Raw genomic sequence first — 18,887 nt, 5'->3', positions numbered from 1 at the left:
TGGCAAAAATCTGCGCTGCCTTCTGTAACCATGGCAACAAGCTGGCAACCGTGAAGTCTAACATTCGCTGATTCAAGTTGCTGTAAACTTTTAAGGTCACTCTGTCTCGCACCATTTAGATGAGAGCCAATGAGCAGATTCCAAGGTGCTTTGATTATTATTTTTTTTTTTTATTCGTCTGTTTATTCGTCTTTAAAAAAAACAGGATTTAAACAGGATCGCAAACATTTCGTCTCGGAGTCGACTACAGAGCAGTGATTACTTGTGGTGTTAAACTCAGGTTTCGTTTTCACTCTAGAGTGCCAACAACATCTATCCCTGCTAGCAGAGGTTTGTGAAGGCTAAAGAGTTGTGGCTGCTTATTAGCCAAGCGACTACTCAACCTGTCAAGCAAGCTGCTCTTTATGCTAGCGATAACATTCAAACGACTTTCCATCCGTGTGCTCTTCATGCTCCCGTGAAGCAGAACACCCCTTTTTTGAGTCATTGTGAGTCCGTATACAAGCACTTTTGCTCTGTTACTTGGCATACTGGGTCTTCATCCACCTTAACCTTGTTAACCCATAAAGCCACTATTTGTCTTGGAACAAGGATTCTGCCATATTCTCGACGAACAGGTGCTACATCCGAGGTGCTGTGGTTCGACACTGTTCAAGGCTCGGCTCTACGTACTGTTTCTCTATGTTTTTGTAAAATTATTGTTGAGTAAATAACCCCCACAATTATCCCTCCCCCCCCCACAACATTTGTGTACGTTGTTTAATTACGTTGTGCACCTGTCGCGCTCGGTCACAAACCACAAACACGTTTTGTCACAGATCTTTGCACAGGTTTGTGTGTGCGGATTACAGTATATTGTCCATGAATAGTCCTGCTCACGCTCCAGGACTGCATCAAGTCATATCACATGCCATGTATTTGTAAGCGTTGGTGCATTTAATCAACTCAGTGAGGTCCTATAAGCATTTGCACTTAGCGGACCTCTTTAGAGCTGCACTGAAAAGACACTACAAGCTTAGTAACAAGCTTGTTCAACTTTATTACACTCCATAGCAACACCAGAGCACTCCTAGAGATCACAGATATCACAGGGACTTCAAGGTTCTAGGGGAGGCGCACAAGGCCGTCGCCTTGACGTCCATCTCTGTCGTTTGACTTGTACCGTCCTCTAACAACATCGGAGGAGAATCTTTATCACTGATTATAGCCATTGGTGCTATGCGGAAACAATCCGACTGACCAATCTGAAAGTTATTATTTCAGAAAACAGTCTAACCCGACGCTTAGGACGTACTGTTTAAGCAGGTGCTTAATGCTTTCCTAAGGGAACGAGGAAAGCTTCCAAGGACACGACTGTCTTTAGAGTAAAAGTTGAAGCAAGGATACTGTTAGTCACCGAAAGTGCTTCTGAGGTTTCGGTAATTTATGCAGTGGACTCGGACTGTGGGACTGTACTTAACTTTTCACAACAGCTTGTAATTATAGACTGTTGTTTCTTTGCCAGAGGTTTCATAAGTGTTTATGTGAAGCTCCTGCTTTCTTGTACTACATGGGGGTTTTTTTCCCCTCAGGAAACCGATTGATTAAGACCCATGCCGCTCAGACGCGAGGCGTTGTTTAGGATAACGAGCGACTGATTGATTTTTCCGGTCCGCCCCTTAACGAGTCCAGAACTTTTGGATCGAGCCAATCAAGTCTCATTATGGTCACACTGACAATCTGATGATGGGAAATTGTGATTTTCCAGATGTTGGAAGATGACAAACTGTATAACTTTGCTCACACCGATGTACAAAGTCACTAATGGTGCTGTAATTGCGTAATCTTTTATAATAGCCATATTTTGATCTGATTTCTAGAACAGTAGTGGATCAGTTTCAGGGCTCTCTGGGATTAGTTTACCTTTTTCTAAATCAGTCATATTTCTAGGTCTGTTATAGTCTTAGCAATCTATCTATGTAACTTTGGGGGTTTTTTTTGTTATTGTTAAGGAATTCGGGTTATTGACTAGCAAGAAACAATCAACGAAAGTGAATATTTGAAAACTGTTGTACTTTTTAACCAAAAGGAAGGAGGGACAAAGAGTCAGCCTGGAGAACGGGAAAGAATACGTGGGCGGGGGAACGGGGGAGAGAGAGATCATCTGGAAGAAGCGGGCTAGCGTGATCGAAAGAGAGCGAGCGAGGGAGCGAGAACGAGAGGAGGAGGAGGAGGAGGAGAGGAAGAACGGGGCCCAGTATACAGTGTGGAGGTTAAGGGAGGGATTCCAGAGGAGGGATAGAGAAGGGGAACAACTGAAGGGAGAGAGTTCAGAAGAAGCACGAGAACCTCAGCCAGAAGTGATTTGGAAGAGACGAGAGGAAGAAGAGAGAGAGAGGATACAGCTGGAAGACAGGGGACCCAGAATCATCTGGAGAAAAAAGGAGAGAGAAGGAGAAGTAAGAAGGAATACATGTGTCGGTGACTTGAAACCAAAAGGCGAAAGAGAAGGGAAGAGGTCAGCCGAGTGAACTGGAGCCACACTAGAAATTGGTGCTTTCTGTCTTTTCTGTGTTCTCGATCTAGAAAATTCCTTTCTACTGCACTGTATAGTTTACAGGATTCTTCTAGCACGAGGACTGATTTCTATCATTTTAGTTTTTTTTAGGATTTTGTATATAGTGTTTAACCAGGTCAGTCTTTAAACCACTGAGACCTAGTGCACTTGGCTCTGTGGGATTCTTTAATCAGGATCTACTCAAGCTTGAGGTAGATTATCCAGTGGTTCACTGGTCTCTCTCTCTCTCTCTCTCTCTCTCTCTCTCTCTCTTTCTCTCTATCTCACAGTTTCTCTCTTTCTCTTTCAGTATTGATCTGTCTCTGTCTATTGGAAGCCTCTTCTCTTAGAGTCTCAGTTGCAGCTAATCGTTTTTTATGGGACTCTTTCAGATTAGAGCTCTTCTAGCTTACTAACTCATCGCAACCAAAACACACCCCAGATATCTAAGAATTTGTTTCGCTTTCTTTCAGTCAGGCGAAAGCGCAAGGCCATTAAAAGACACGGACAAACTGACATTAAGAAGACAATCATGCTGAGGTTCTTTACTGGAGCTTATGGTGCTCTTCTGATGCGAATATAAAATGTGAATTCATATTTATCTCTATGCAGGCTAAGATCTGATGCAAACCCTCTCACACAGACACACACACACACACACACACACTGTATGAACACTCTGATGTCAAAGTCTGCGTGATTTGGAACAGAAAACACAAATACTTTTTTCATAGCCTAGCTCCCCCCTCCATATTTCTCACATCCTTCTTTTTTTAATGAACCGAGTAACACCATCACTCATTTCTTCGGTCCAAAGATGAAGGGATCAGTAGACGGAGAGGAACAAGGAACTGTGACAGAAAAGAGAGGACCCTTTTGCATTTTATTCGAAAGAGACACTTGGAGAGACCTAAAGTGAACCTAAGGCTTGTTCAATTCAGAGCTGAACCGCTAGACGAGTGGAAAATGGAACTCGTCCCCAAAACTAAATACACCCCTTTCAGGAGTGACTCGTTCAGTTCTACAGACTCTAATCCTTCCCTTCCTTCCTCAGCCCCCCTTACCCCTCTTACTCCCCCGAGCATTGCTTCATCTCTGTCTTCCTCATCGCTGGCCCCTATCCTGCCCCCGACGTCCCCTCGGCCAGCTGAGAACAGCCCCACTACGCTGTGCTCCTTCTTTCCCAGGATGGGCTCCTTGCGGCTGGGCATGTCTGCCACCTTTCTCCCAGGCCTGAAAACATCTAACAGGCCCCAGGAGGCACCCAGCACATCCTCCTCTTCCTCCGCTTCTCCTCCTCTTCCTCCTCCTCCTACTCTTCTTCCTCTAACGGCTCCCTCTCCTCCTCCTCGTCCCCCACAGGACATGAACCGGCTGGGTGTCGCGTCTCGGAGAGCCCGTGTGGAAGGGGGGCAGCTCGGGGGCGACGAGTGGACGCGCCATGGCTCCTTCGTCAACAAGCCTACGCGAGGATGGCTGCACTCGGACAATGTGGTCAGCACCACTGGCGTCAGCTACACCGTTAGGGTAAGAATATTTTCGCTAAAAACTTTAGGGATATGGGATGCATTAAAAAAAAAAAAAAAAAAATCTTTACCTTTTATTTTCCCCCCTCTCTGTCTATTCCATGTCATTGATTCAATTTAGTCAGCGCTAATGCAGCAATGAGCAAGACAGATCCTTTGGCAAGGAAATCTTACTTGGGACAATAAAAAGTGTTCTGATGCTGATTATACTGTATAACGTTAAATATAATGAAATGGCTTCCAGTACACCTGTGCCTCTGAGACATTTCAAATAAAACCCTTAGAACAGCTAGATCCAAAAACACAAGGTTCTGCAACAGCTTATTTCATTTAATTCTGTAAATATGATGCAATAGTAATTATTTTTATTAAGAGTAGTTCATATGATTGGATTTCCTTTACTTTTGGTAAATTCTTGAAACCATTTCCCATACAGTATCATCATTTGCTGTATGTGTGTGTTTTTGTATGTGTGTGTATGTGTGTGTGTGTGTGTGACTGATCCTCTGACTCATGATGTACAGACAGCAGCTGCAATGAAACTTGGCTTTGTGTCCTTGCTCTGAAACAGGGTGACGTGTCACTTCACATAGAACCGAAGCAGAAATTTACCATGTAATGTTTCTCTAAGCTTTTTAAAAAATGGCAAGCTTTTTGTGGGACAAGATCCTGTAACTCAAGTCGTTTTTTTAACTACTCACATTGCAGATTTGAGCCATTTACAAGTCCTTCTGCTCAAATCCAGCTGTCCATCAAACACTGGGATCAAAGGTTAGGCCACAGTTAGGGGAATCCTTATTTAGTATGTTTTATAATGGACTAATAATATTAGTGATCTTAAACAATTAGGTTCTGAGGTGTGAAAAGCATTCCTCTTATCAGTCGGAGATCATTTGGGAGTTTAAATCCTGACGATGCCAAAGGAAGCCATCTGTCTCCAGGAGTCCAAGAGAGCAGAACTGACTCTGGGTCAGTTCGAGGAACGGCATACTTTCTTTTCCATGTCAATCACAGTAACACCAGCCAATCGTGCGCATCTGTGAACTCAAGTATGCGGAAGTGGGCCGAGAGCAGCTGTTCGGGAAGATGTGCTTGTCCTTCATCCTGCCCAGTTGGTAGCTGTTGTGTGATAGAAGAGAGCAGGCTGGTGGGTGGGAACTGGCCAGTTTAGAGAGAAAATGGGGGGGAATTCAATAAAATCTAGAAATATGTACAATTGTTTTATTTTGAAAAAGGAGTTCTAAAAAGTGATATATCTAAAGAAGATATTATATAATCATATCAATCATTTAACATATTATATATATACTGTATACAGTATATCTCAGTAGAACCAACATAAAAACCTTTGCAATGGTGACTCACTATATTATTGTTTAGTCCATGATTAGCTTTATGCTCTAGTTCTATAAAATTCTTTTTATAATGCAGATATATTATTTTTAATTATTTGCTTTTTGTGTATTTATTTTATTTCATTTCATGTTATTTATTTATGTTTGCACAATACGCTACTGGTTAACCCAGTTGCTGTTTATCTTATCTCGCTGTTTGGTTTATGTATATGTGTGGGTAGATACAGGAAGTGGTCTGGGCAAACATGTAGCATTGTGTGTTTATCTTCTTCTTACTTCCTGCAGTACATGGGTTGCGTGGAGGTGCTGCAGTCGATGAGGGCGCTGGACTTCAACACCCGAACTCAGGTTACCAGGTAAAACTCTCAGTCGTGTGTGCGTGTGTTTTTGTTTCTGTTAAATGCATTAGGTTCATTACATGCATATCAGTGAAGACACACTGCTACTATGGTGGATAAAAGACTCTCCTTTAATTAAATATTAATCTCCTGCTCTCATATGCCTCTCCTCTCATGTTGTGGTCTGGGATGGAGGGTGAGGGATCATGAGAGAGAGAGTGAGAGAGAGAGAGAGATGTCTTTCCCTTTTAACATCTCTTTTTATACACCCTACCAAACAGATGTGCGTGTATTCGAAAGGAAAGAGAGAGGAGGCTTTTGGATGCCATCATTCCGGCCTCGCTGCCACATACTCTTATTATAGAAGCATCTGGTAGCCTCCGGAATCCTTGTGGTTTCTCTCATTTTGTTTCGTTTGTCCAGCCATACAAGTGCTATTTCATACGCCTCTGCACATCGTGCGTCCGGTTACAAAGAACTGAATAAACCAGACTGTTTTAAAATGCAAACACGATATTGTTTTCCCATTGTTGACTTTATTTGGCAGGAAGGGGAATGTGTGTGTGTGTAAGGTGGATCTAATCTAATATTGTGCAAGAGTGTGAAATCTGGGAATGGGGGAAAAAAAGCCATGATGGAAATCCATGTCTAATAATTTGATCACACACACACACACACACACAGCCTGCCACTGTTTGTGAGTAACTGTGTATTCTGTGTGTTTCAGGGAGGCAATCTCAGTGGTGTGTGAGGCAGTACCAGGTGCCAAAGGAGCTCAGCGCAGGAGGAAGGTATTCAGCGCTAACCTAATATTCACCCAGCATTTAATCACCACTCACTTGTCTCCGATTTGCTGATACAGCATCCGATGCACACGCTGTCTCTTAAGTGTTCGACTACAAGATTTAAAAAAGAAACATCTCGTACCAGGATTAGACCATTAAAAAACGACAAGCGCTGTAAAGCGAATCACCGATCGTGATTCACACTCTCACACAACCACATTTACACACACACTCGACAGTGTTCACAGGTCACCAGGCTCGCGTCGTCTTGCGCGATGTTGCCGTGCTCTGTTTAGAGTTTGTTCTCAGGGAGAGTCTATTTTTCTGTCGTTGTTATAGCACCAACTGCTACATTTTTGTGGTGTTTGGGTCAAACTGACCCTGTCTACATCCAGAGAATAAAAGCATGAGCCAGAATCTGGTCCAGACACTCTCAGAACAATCTCTGCAGCTGTTCTCTCTTTCTTTTTGGCTCTGGCTCTGCATGCATATATATATATATTTGTAGTTGCATTTCAATTGTGACTTGAAGCATGTATGATAACAGCTATGAACAGTCATTTCCTCCAACAACTTATCTTTAAGAGGATAAGAAAAAAGCAGCTTGTCATCTTTACGAGAACCCGCACAGTTGACTTTTGCATTAAAGCCACAGCATTACCTCAAGCGAATAAAGGTAGTTATCGAGCCCTGACACTAGAGACGCTTTCCACAAGTCTCCACACTCGAAAGGTTTGCTGTTAATACGTGTTTACGGAGAGCAGCTGTCATACACAAGAGCCTGTGCGCGTTGTTACTACAGAAATAAACCTTAAGACTTACTGTTAGATTTAACACCTGCCCGAGGGAACCGAGCGCTGTGTTAATAACAGTGGAGCATAGCATAGTGCAAATATTGTGACTACTCATCATCTCTGAGCGATCATTTTTATTTCTTTCTCCTGCTTCGTCTCTCTTTCTGTATCTGTCTCCAGCCTACATCTCGGTGTCTGACCTCTATCCTCGGAAAGAGTAACCTCCGCTTTGCTGGAATGACAATCAACCTCACTGTGTCGACCAACAGCTTAAACCTACTGACGACCGACTGCAAACAGGTCAGAAAAACAAGACTGTACTCTTTCTCAAGGCTCGATGACATATGAGGATATAAGCTTTTAATTGTTATGTAATAATCAGAAAGCAGCTCTCCAGGTAGTGAGCAATGTATTCGCTAGCTGTCTGCTTAGGAGGTTTATTGATGGTCGTTTTTAAAGGTAGTGTTTACATGCGTTGTTCAAATTTGCAAGTGAAAAGATAAAAGAACCGTACTGTAGTTCCTGCAATTTTTGCCTTTGTGTAGTATACAAATATACGGACGCCTTTAGAACAAATTTGCCAGCTTTCCTACATTTGAAACTTGTTTGTAGTGGATCTTCATGGCATAAGGAGCTGAGACGACTCGAAATTAGTTTAACAGTGAGACAGAAGCTGATTGAATGTCTATAATGTCTCACTCGTTTCTTGTGAATCATTGGTATAAATGGATGCCTCTGATCCATAACGTCTGCTATTTAAAACCCCAGACTCGAGACACACTCGCTGTGCCAACCTTTTTTTTTTTTTTTTTCCGTTCTCATGTCTCTGTATTTTCCACTTTCACCTCGCACAGTTATTTTTTTAACCATTACCCCAACCATATTTTCTCTCTCTCCATTCGTCCTTCACCTTTTTGTCTCCCTACAGATTATTGCCAACCATCACATGCAGTCCATCTCTTTTGCATCGGGAGGAGATCCAGTGAGTCCCACAGCCTTCACTCTTGCCTTTTTTTTTTTTTTTTTTTTTGCTTTCTGTGTCCATCTTTTCACTCCTGCATCTTATTTTTCTCCTTCTTTACCTGCTCTGCTCTGCTCTGCTCTCCTGCCCTGTGGTTTGAGATCATTCTTCCTTGTTCACTTGTTGTTTCTCTCCCTTAGTGATGAGTTGATTCTCCTACGGCCCAAAAAGCTAACTTTTCTCATATTTTTCTGACTTCCTTGTCCTTCTCGTTTTTATTTATACTTTTCTACAAACTAAAGCTGACTCACCAAAAAGTGAATCCTCTGCTTGCTTCCTCCTCTCTGTCCGTAACGTTCTCTCTCTTATTTTTAGGATACAGCGGAATATGTAGCCTACGTAGCCAAAGATCCTGTCAACCAGAGAGGTAAGTGTAAACTTACCTCATTACCTTATCATACATGCTCTAGAGTGTCATATTGATATTATATGTTTTGACTTTCTGTGTGGTAGCATGTCACATCCTGGAGTGTTCTGAGGGCTTGGCCCAGGAAGTGATCAGCACCATTGGACAGGCCTTTGAGCTGCGTTTCAAGCAGTATCTGAAGAACCCCCCAAAACTTGTCACCCCACATGACCGGTGAGTGACTAAGTGAATGACTGACCGATTCAATGACTGAGTGAGTGAGTGAGTGAGTGAGTGAGTGAGTGAGTGAGTGAGTGAGTGAGTGAGTGAGTGAGTGAGTGAGTGAGTGAGTGAGTGAGTGAGTGAGTGAGTGAGTGAGTGAGTGAGTGAGTGAGTGAGTGAGTGAGTGAGTGAGTGAGTGAGTGAGTGAGTGAGTGAGTGAGTGAGTGAGTGAGTGAGTGAGTGAGTGAGTGAGTGAGTGAGTGAGTGACTCACTTAATGACTGACTGAGCGAGTGACTGGCTGACTGACTGAGTGAGCGAGTGAGTGGCTGGCTGACTGAGTGAGCGAGTGAGTGGCTGGCTGACTGAGTGAGTGAGTGAGTGGCTGGCTGACTGAGTGAGCGAGTGACTGGCTGACTGAGCGAGCGAGTGACTGGCTGACTGAGCGAGCGAGTGACTGGCTGACTGAGCGAGCGAGTGACTGGCTGACTGAGCGAGCGAGTCACTGGCTGACTGAGCGAGTCACTGGCTGACTGAGCGAGTCACTGGCTCACGGACTGACGGGCTCACTTAATGACAGAGTGAGTGCGCATGTGATTGCGTGCATGTGTGTGTCTGTGTGCAAGTGTTTGTAAGCACAGCATTGCTCTGTTTTGCTGAGCTGGATGCAATACAGCTGTATTCACAGCTGCATATTCACACAAGTCCTAGTTTATATAACCTGTAAATATGCAGGGAATAGTGTCATTGTTGAAGGCACTTAAATCTTCTTCCTCCTCTTCTTCTTTTTCCTATTATTATTATTATTATTATTATTATTATTATAGTATGTTTTATAGACTGCAGGTAGTAGTCATGTTTGCTAGACTTAAACACTAACACGAAGACTAAAGCAGCTTAGAAGACAGAATTGAGCGTCCTGGGTACAATTCATTAAAGAATCTCTCTCTCTCGCTCGCTCTCTCGCTCTCTCGCTCTCTCTCTCTCTCTCTCTCTCTCTCTCTCTCTCTCTCTCTCTGTCTGTATATCAGGATGGCTCCTTTTGATGGCTCAGCATGGGAGGAGGAGGAAGAGGACTTTGCTCCTCCCCCAGAGGTTCCGTATTATAATAACTTTCCCGGGAAACAGCCGCCCCCAGGAGGCCTGGTGGACATGAGAACTCGTCCTGGGCACAGCACAGGAGCCACACTAGTGAGACCTTCTGACCTGTTTGGTGTCCGTGTGTCTCTTCATTTGCATGTAATCCATACGCAGGCTGCAAGTTATGTCAGGAAGTGGACCAGACAAAAAAAAAAAAAAAAAGTCCTGCATTCCACATTACATAATAATGAAAGTCAAAAACTGAAACATTAAAACAGACACCTTTTTAATTAAAGGAAAAGACTTTTCCCAGTGGAGTCTTACCCACAATGCTGCTGTCTGTAGTTGGCTTAAACTAGTCTGAGATATTTCCAGACTCTTGAAGTTCTCTTGGCTTGTTACTATACTTGTTGTCTTCTTTTCAGCTGCCCACCTACTTAACGGCACACCACAGTACTGAAAGTATAAGTGTGAACATATTAGTCAACTAATTAGTTTGTGCTGCTCCAGACACTTACAGCACTTTTCCCATCAGACACGTTTCATCACTAAATAACCTGCAGCCCAGTTACACTGCTAATGCTAAAATTTGGTTAGTCTTCTTAGCAGGGTGCCAGCACTATTAAACAGGGAAACAAACTTTATAGAAGTTTTCATGTACTGGAACCATCTACAAGCGGTTCAGAATGCAGATTGTCTTTATATGCAAACAACATAGCCTGCATGTTTGGAGACAAATTAGTAGTGCGAATGATTCTTTATGATTATTATTGCACAGAAGAGGTATGTCCTATATAAAAAAATGTTTACAACCTTATCTGTTGTTTTCTGTGCACACACAGCCGTATGGTCAGCCTGGAATAAATGACATCCATAAGCAACCTCTGCCTCCACTACCAGGTCTGTATCTGTTACAGGATGTTTTGTGGCTCTTGCCGTCAGTGGCATTTAAGCTCTACGCTGTGCTTACAGCGTTGCTCTGAAGGTCACCGCTCTAATGTCTACTATCATTTCTGTTATTCTCTCTCTCTCTCTCTCTCTCTCTCTCTCTCTCTCTCTCTCTCTCTCTCTCTCTCTCTCTCTCTCTCTCTCTCTCTCTGTCATCACATCTTATTCAGTCGGAGCAAAAGAAGGTGGCCTGTTTGATGACCCGTCATATGTCAATGTGGATAAATCCCGCCCCCAAGTGGCCGCAGCTAATGGCAGCACTCACCGAGATGCTTTCGACATGAGTGAGTAAAATGGCACTCGAACTGTGAACGTCTCGCTTTCCTCGACTTTCTAGTCTTACTTTATTTTTCATACATTAGTGAGAATGGAATTAAATCCCAGCGATGTGAATGGTATTTAAATCCCAGCGATGCTGAAATCCGATCGGTCAAAAGCTGTCGATTCATCGACATGGACAGTTTTGACCCAGTTGCAAATCACATGTTTCTATTAATAATGCATTAATTCTAATACGTTATCATTTCCATTGCGGCAACCGATTCGTAGGGACTTGTAAGTTAATAATAAACAGATTAAAAAGCTTTTAGTTGGAAGCGTTTAACGTTTTTGGAAGGGGTGTCGGATGTTGTGGTAACGTTTTGTCAGTAGGAGAGTCTTCAGGACAGAGGATTTTAAGCATTTCTATTTTTCTGCATTTTTTTTTTAATTATAATATCAGAAAACAGGGAAAAAGAGGCTGGTGAGAGAATAACTGTTTAGTGCTGCTATAACATAAGCGAAAGCAGGAGCTTACCTGTCTCATGGCAGTTTCACAGCTCTAAAGGATTAAATATGAGGTGCCGAATGAATACACAGAGAAATTGTAAGCACTGGCAAATTGCTGTGGTATAGAATAGAAGAAGAATAAATCACATGATGTTATAGGAAAATAATTAACGTCATAGTGGTACCAATAACTCCGCTTCATCAGACCACACAGTTATTGTTTGTTTTATGCATCTCCACAGAGCCGTTTGATGATGCCCTGAGCGTGTCGGGCGCAATGCCCCCTCTGGCTCAGCAGCTGCAGAGTGAGCCCTGGTTTCACGGTCCTCTGAGCCGCAAGAAGGCAGAGAAACTGCTGAGCAAAGACGGCGACTTTCTAGTGCGCGAGTCAGGAACCACGCCAGGCCAGTACGTGCTGACAGGCCAGCAGGGAGGCCAACCCAAACACCTGCTGCTGGTGGACCCGGAAGGAGTGGTAAGAACGAAGGATAAAGGAAGGGCATGTGGTAGCTTTTGTGTTTGTCCGCTTGATAAGTCTGACATGACGTGGAAGAGATTTCCGGCTTGTGCCACGTTTATGATGACGTATTTAAAAAAAAAAAAAAAAGCAGGTCTGTTATATGTTTGAATGTAAGCAAGGATGAAAAACTAAATTAGTACTTCTAGTTGACCCCTAGGCTAGCTACAGGAGTATCGTTGGGCTAATATAAACCCAGCGCTGGCAGAGTCTGTTAGAAATGTTGGTTTGCCAGTTAAATAGTTTTTAGCATATTGATGAGTTGGTGAGGTACAGCACCTGTGAGAGGCCAATTAACAGATACAACTGTCATCGTCATCTTATGGCAGCTTTATTCATTTGGGTGGAGAGAAATGTGTCCTGCTAGAGGACGAGGACGCAAGAGTGTCAGAGACAGTCTATGACACAGTAAATAACAAAAGGTTAATGAATAATTTGCAGTAGATGTTGCTGATGAAAGCCATTTAAATCCATTGTTTTAAGTAAATTTGAATTGAGTTTTTTCCAAAATGCTGCAAAAATAGTGTTGTAGTATCGTTTACAAGCTTTATCTTCATACCATCTTTCCTGGAGGTGTAGTTTACACAGTAAGTTTTTAAAAGCAAAACGGCGGCGTAAACGTGTAGAGGTAATAAAAGGCCATTAAAGTGAGATAGCAAGAGACAGTATGGGAAAGCGTGAGTCCGTCAGCTTAGACTCAGTATGAGTGTTATCTGAAGATCGTTACATCACGACTTAACATGATGATGATGATGGGTTATGAGATATATTGCAAAATTATATATATAAGGGATTGTTACTGTGGATAAAGTTAGTATATTAGCGAGGCTGGCTGGTTTTGTCTCACGCTACCTCTCTCGTTTCTGTTCAAAGGTCCGTACCAAAGACCATCGCTTCGAAAGCGTCAGTCACCTGATCAGTTATCACATGGACAACCGACTGCCGATCGTATCCGCCGGAAGCGAGGTGTGCCTGCAGCAGCCGGTGGAACGCAAAGCCTGAGCGTCACACACACTGTTCTTCTCCCGCCATGGTGTCTCCTTCCTTCTCAAACTCTTTGCAATTCAACTTTTCCCCAGAGATTTTCTCGCTTTTTTTTTCTCCCCTGCAGAAAAAATGAGCAACATAATAAAAAGTAACAAAAAGTGAGCTCTGTGCTTTGTCAAGCCATAACGAATCTTGGAGGTGATGCGATCACTGGACTTATGGACCAAGAGAAATTCACAGCCTTCAGATTAAGCTGTAAGAATAAAAGTGAGACTTCAATGGGGGGAAAAAATGAGCCAAAAATAGAGAATACAACAGACTGTTGTGCGGCTGGGTTCGGTGTAACGTGATGTCACTTCCCCAACAAAGTTAAGCGTGAGATGTCTGGGAATCAAAGACTCGAAAGACTGTCAGTTTGGTTTCAGTAAATTGTTCATTCGTTCCATCTCAAGGCGCTGCTTTGTTCGTGCAGAATCATTGCGTAAAGATCCAACGCATAGCCGCTGACGCCGAGGTCACGAAGTAGATAAACATTACAGTAGTGGGAACTCATTCAACTACTTGATTTAGTAGATTCATTCGAATTAACATGTTGTTCAGGATAAACAGGATCCAACAGGTAGATCACTTTTAAGCTCCTACTTGGAATTGGGCTTGAAATCCACCCGAGTTTTTCCTATCAATCTCCCATTTACCATTTGGGAGTGTTTCAAGACCACATATCATTCTATATGCAAAGAGGAATAAATTATATTCTGTAGATTATAGATATAATGAAGTTACAATGATGTAAACAAAAAAAAGAGTAACACATTTAGTTTCATCGAAAACGCAACGTCGTTAAGGAACGTCATGGACTCCAGGCTTATCAGGACTCAAACACGGGGGGAAATAGTCAATCATCCTGTTGTAGTGGTGATGTCTGTATCATGAACATTTTTTATTATTATTTTTTTTTAAGCTATATATTTCACTTTTTATGTGTTCGCCTTGACAATCTGTCTGTGTGCTTGAGTTGAAGTTTAAAAATGATGAGACTCAAAACGTGTGAGGAGACAAAAGAAACGATAGGGACGCTACAATCAATTCAGATATTGCATATGATGTTGCATATGATGCACATTTCTGGACTCGAGGAACATTCAGTTGATATGAAATCACTCCTATTTTATCACCTCTGCCCTATAATCAAGAAAAAGAAAAAAAACACACACACACACACCATCTTTTCCTGTTCCTATTTGAATTGTGCCTTTTTACTCCAACACAGCCAAGCCACATCATTAGGATGCAGTTGAAGTAAAGATGAAAACTCAACAACTTTATCGGTGCAACTTTATCATTTTTTTATTTGTGTTTTTTTTTTGTTTTTGTTTTTTCTTTTGGACAAAATTCCTACCCAAGTGTAGTTCGGTTTGCTGCAGGTTTTAGACGTTTGCAATCTTAGTTGTTTTCTTGCACATTCTTGTAATCCTGCTGGTAGATAGTGCTTATGTTTTAGTGCTGTGCTGTGACTTCTAGATAGGGTTTTATTCCGTTCCTTTGCTTGCGGTATAGTTTTCCACCGCTTCCTAAAATGTACATAGATATCACACATTACAGCGTTCAGAATACGTGTAAAATCACCCCATACCCGGACTGGATGAGGCCAGATAGCCCCGTCATTGATGTCGGCATCGATCGAAGAAGCATTTAAAACGATGATAGTGAGTTTTATTCTTTCATAGATTTACCAAACCTAAATTCGCTGCATGGTTTGAGTCGATCACCAAATGTACCACTCAAGAGCAAAGATTTCTGTAATTGGAAACATGATAACATCATAATTAGCAGATCCGTACCAGGCACGTTTGGGGTATTATTAGATCGTCAGCACTGATGCGTAAGGCAGGCAGACTTGTGTCTGTGGCTCAGTTTGCCGTCTGAAATTATTTCACGACTTTGCTTCATGGGTGTAGTCAGAAATGTGACTGGTACAGTGCCGTGTGTCGTCTGGCCGGGTGTGTGGGTGTGTTGGAAAGTTCTGGAACAATCTGGCCTACTCCGACTCACCGACTCCTCCGAAGTGTTGCATGGAAACCCTCTGCAATCTTTGTGTTATAGTGACAGTGTTCTCTCTCTCTCTCTCTCTCTCTCTCTCTCGTTCTCTCATGCTCACCTTATTATACTGTAACTGTGGGGTTTTTTATTTCTTATTATTTTCTAAGCCAAAGGTTTATTTCACCTTTTTTTTTTTTTTTTAATGTTGCCTTTTCTTTTTGATTTATTTTCATATGCCTTTACTGTTCTTATTTTTGGGGAAAGTACATGTTTACATATGTATCTGGAACTATAGATTGCATATATAAATGCGTTATCAGACAATTCAGATGTCGCGTGCGTTTTATAGTTCGGGCTGCATTTTCCTTCTAAATCTGCAGTTCTTCACATATCACATGAATACTTTTAGTACTAGTTTCTGTATATCTGTCAAATCCAAAATTATTGGCACCCTTCATAAGAATATGCACAAATCAGAGTAAGTATTGTATAAAACACACTGTTTTTCCACAAACTTTCTAATTATTATGCTATCTAATTTAACAGTATAGATAGATTAAAATAAATGATCAACACCTACTGTATTTTAAAGATTAAGAGGTTAACTGCATTTTCCTTTAGGAAAAGCTACAGCAAATATTAATTCTTGGGGTGCCAAAAATTTTGTATCACTCGCTGTTCCTTGTTTTTTTTCCGTTTTACTCATCACACAGGAAGGATAGAACAATGTGAGTGTTCAAAGCTATTGCACTAGTCATGAAATAGAGATGCAGTGGATGCACCACTGATGCCCATAAATGGCTTCCCAAATCACATTAGAACAAAAGGCAGCAGTTCCAGTGGGGGCAGAATGGACCAATCACGTGTTTGGGTTAAATGATTTGAGAGAAAACATTTTCTAGAACAAAAGTGGAACTAAAGATGCACAATAGGGAGATTAAAGGTTTAATGTTTGTACAATATCATGTCAGAGAATAGTGCATGGTACACTGGTACGTTCCAGAGCTGAACATACAGTAACATAGAAGCAAAAAGAGTGGTGAGATCACTCAGGGTCTGTGTACAGTATGTGTGTAGAACACAACAGCTACTGAGGCAGTAGAAGAAAGTCACACATTTTGAGCCTCCTTACAGCATCAAACTGGGGAACTTTATTAAGCAGGATCGAATGCCAGCCCCCTCAACCCTTCACAACTTACTTGGCCATTTTTTCAACCAACGCTTCCAGTCTTCAGCGGGCAATCAGCATACGATGAATCCTCCGCACCCCTTGCCGCAGGCGGTGCCGGTCTCACTGGGAAAGAACCTGAGAGATCTTGCATACGGCTTTGGGCACGGGAAGAACAAGCTAGGAAGGAACTTCTCCTACGGGGTCATCCAATCTCTGAAAGAGTGTCTTTACTTCCTGCTCTGCTGCTGGTGCATAAAAGAGATCCTGGACTGAACCAAAAGAAAAGAGAATCCAAGATGATGTGAGGAAAAAGTGAGGGTTGTGCTTTCATCCTGTTTAATTTTTGCCTCTTAATTTTGTTATTTTTGTGAAAGCTAGTGATGTCGAGTTGCCTGCTGTTGTAGGTAAGCGAAGTGCAAAGGACATGTTCCTCAATTTATAATTTAAAGATAATGTCAGGAAAAGTCTGTTTTAATCATTGTTATACATTTTCAGTTATATGATGAACCGTATATTATAACACTTTTTAGCCATAATTATTAAGCGGCAATCTACCGTGTCCATTGTGAAAAATCCTGCTTGTCAGATTAGTATGTTACTCCGTCATTAAGGCAATACGATGGAATCTGACTGTTACTCAAAGGGGAAATACTTATAAGCAAATTATCACCTTTAAATCCTTGATATTTAACAAGGAGAGGACTCTTCAGGGGGGCACGGTGGCTTAATGGTTAGCACGTTCGCCTCACATCTCCAGGGTTGGGGGTTCGATTCCCGCCTCCGCCTTGTGTGTGTGGAGTTTGCATGTTCTCCCCGTGCCTCGGGGGTTTCCTCCGGGTACTCCGGTTTCCTCCCCCGGTCCAAAGACATGCATGGTAGGTTGATTGGCATCTCTGGAAAATTGTCCGTAGTGTGTGATTGCATGAGTGAATGAGAGTTTGTGTGTGCCCTGCGATGGGTTGGCACTCCGTCCAGGGTGTATCCTGCCTTGATGCCTGATGACGCCTGAGATAGGCACAGGCTCCCCGTGACCCGAGGTAGTTCGGATAAGCGGTAGAAAATGAGTGAGTGTGAGAGAGGACTCTTCACACCACATTTGTTTTTTCCCCCCAAAGCTCTGCATATCTAGAAAAGTATATTTGGACATCAATGTCCATTAGCTTAAAATACAAAATACTGGCTTATTCTTTCAGTCTGCTTATACTAAGGAAAAAAAGTCTATTAAATGCTTGTTGGATGGATAAAGGTCGTAGTTTAAGGTTCTACATGTCTCATGAAGGTTTCTACACAGATTGGGTCCATCCAGTGATACCAGCCAAAGAACTCACTGAGGTCAAAAGATTAAACCTTTACAAAAAATGTACATATTTTTCTTTTAATAGTTCTTTTTATAGCTCTAGTAAACTAAAATGAGGTAATGCCTGTTCCACTAGATGGAGCTCTAGTAAAATGAAGACATTGTGTTGGGGCACAAAAGTATTTTGTAGCCTGTCAGTAAGAGCAGATAAATTTCTGGGAGTTGAGAGGCCGGGAATGCTGAGATCCAGTGTAGGGCTTTGAAACAAGACCCTTATCCCGTAATTGCACGGCTCTTTTCCTTGATTGCAGCTCTGCTTCTCCTGAGCTGATGAGATGCTTTAGACAGAAGTATTGCAAGTTAATAAAATGAATGAATATAAACGTATAAATCAAGCTGTGTGGCTATATTCGACTTCTGCTTTTTTCCCCCCAGTGTCCCCAGAGACCCAACAACTGATTCATCATAGCTGTGACTACAGAGGCCAATGACCATGACATAAAGACACACGTGCTGTGTGTAGCTTCAAATGCAATAAAGCCACCACCCAGAGAGGGTGAAGGCTACCATGCTTTCTCTCAGACAACCAGCCAAATGCATCACAGGGCAGCAAATCATACTCCGAGGATTGTGCTATCTACCCTCTTCTGCATACATGAGCTTACAGAGGCTTGTGATCGGCTAGTGTTGCTGTGATTCCCGGAAGACAGGCCGTATGCCGTTCCTCCTAAACAGATATACACCCACTTTCTCTTAGCTCCTAGTCACAGATGGCTTTTATCATTGGAATTTTATCTTCCTATCACTTGATGATAGCATTATGTTTGAAAAAAATAATAAAAAAGCAAGAACACAGCATGGTCAGTCATTTATTTGCTTATTGCTTTAATTTTCTGCCCAAATACTATGCAATACACAATACAAATAACACAAATATTACAACTCGCAGACCTTAAGAATATAGCGTTATCTGTGCTTAAATGTCTTACACTAGAACCTAATACCATTTTATCATATTATCACTATAGTATTTAAATTTTAATCAACTGTACCCTGAAAACCAGACAGTTAATAAACTGCTTTATTATATATTTCAAAACAAATATGCAACAAGCCAATATGCAAAGTATCTAGAACAACAGGATAGTGAGGCTACA

At 42.1% G+C, this 18,887-nt stretch overlaps 2 protein-coding genes across 5 annotated transcripts in view; both read left to right on the top strand.

The window, feature by feature from the left end:
* Positions 1-15,586, top strand: part of shc1 (SHC (Src homology 2 domain containing) transforming protein 1) — a 37,958-nt gene extending 22,372 nt beyond the window's left edge. For 3 of the 4 annotated variants that reach the window (XM_060870773.1, XM_060870775.1, XM_060870774.1), the window contains 12 exons: positions 3,899-4,063; positions 5,703-5,773; positions 6,483-6,546; positions 7,515-7,634; positions 8,263-8,316; positions 8,671-8,722; positions 8,809-8,935; positions 9,954-10,113; positions 10,845-10,902; positions 11,121-11,234; positions 11,961-12,193; positions 13,109-15,586. In XM_060870773.1, the coding sequence (XP_060726756.1) occupies positions 3,899-4,063; positions 5,703-5,773; positions 6,483-6,546; positions 7,515-7,634; positions 8,263-8,316; positions 8,671-8,722; positions 8,809-8,935; positions 9,954-10,113; positions 10,845-10,902; positions 11,121-11,234; positions 11,961-12,193; positions 13,109-13,237 (1,347 nt within the window). In that variant the 3' untranslated portion in view covers positions 13,238-15,586. Of the gene's footprint in view, positions 1-888; positions 4,064-5,702; positions 5,774-6,482; positions 6,547-7,514; positions 7,635-8,262; positions 8,317-8,670; positions 8,723-8,808; positions 8,936-9,953; positions 10,114-10,844; positions 10,903-11,120; positions 11,235-11,960; positions 12,194-13,108 lie in introns of those variants that run through there. The other variant, XM_060870772.1, reaches the window with a different exon arrangement.
* Positions 15,587-15,715: 129 nt separating this feature from the next.
* Positions 15,716-18,576, top strand: lenep (lens epithelial protein). Its single transcript, XM_060870776.1, has 2 exons — positions 15,716-16,745; positions 18,166-18,576. The coding sequence occupies exon 1, from the start codon at positions 16,431-16,433 to the stop codon at positions 16,704-16,706; it is 276 nt and encodes a 91-aa protein (XP_060726759.1). The 5' UTR covers positions 15,716-16,430; the 3' UTR covers positions 16,707-16,745; positions 18,166-18,576.
* Positions 18,577-18,887: the final 311 nt, after the last annotated feature.

This window comes from Tachysurus vachellii, chromosome 5 (genome assembly GCF_030014155.1).
Source record: "Tachysurus vachellii isolate PV-2020 chromosome 5, HZAU_Pvac_v1, whole genome shotgun sequence".
Lineage (NCBI taxonomy): Eukaryota > Metazoa > Chordata > Actinopteri > Siluriformes > Bagridae > Tachysurus > Tachysurus vachellii.
Note: the sequence above shows the minus strand (reverse complement) of the source record. Positions and strands in the feature narration are given on the sequence as shown.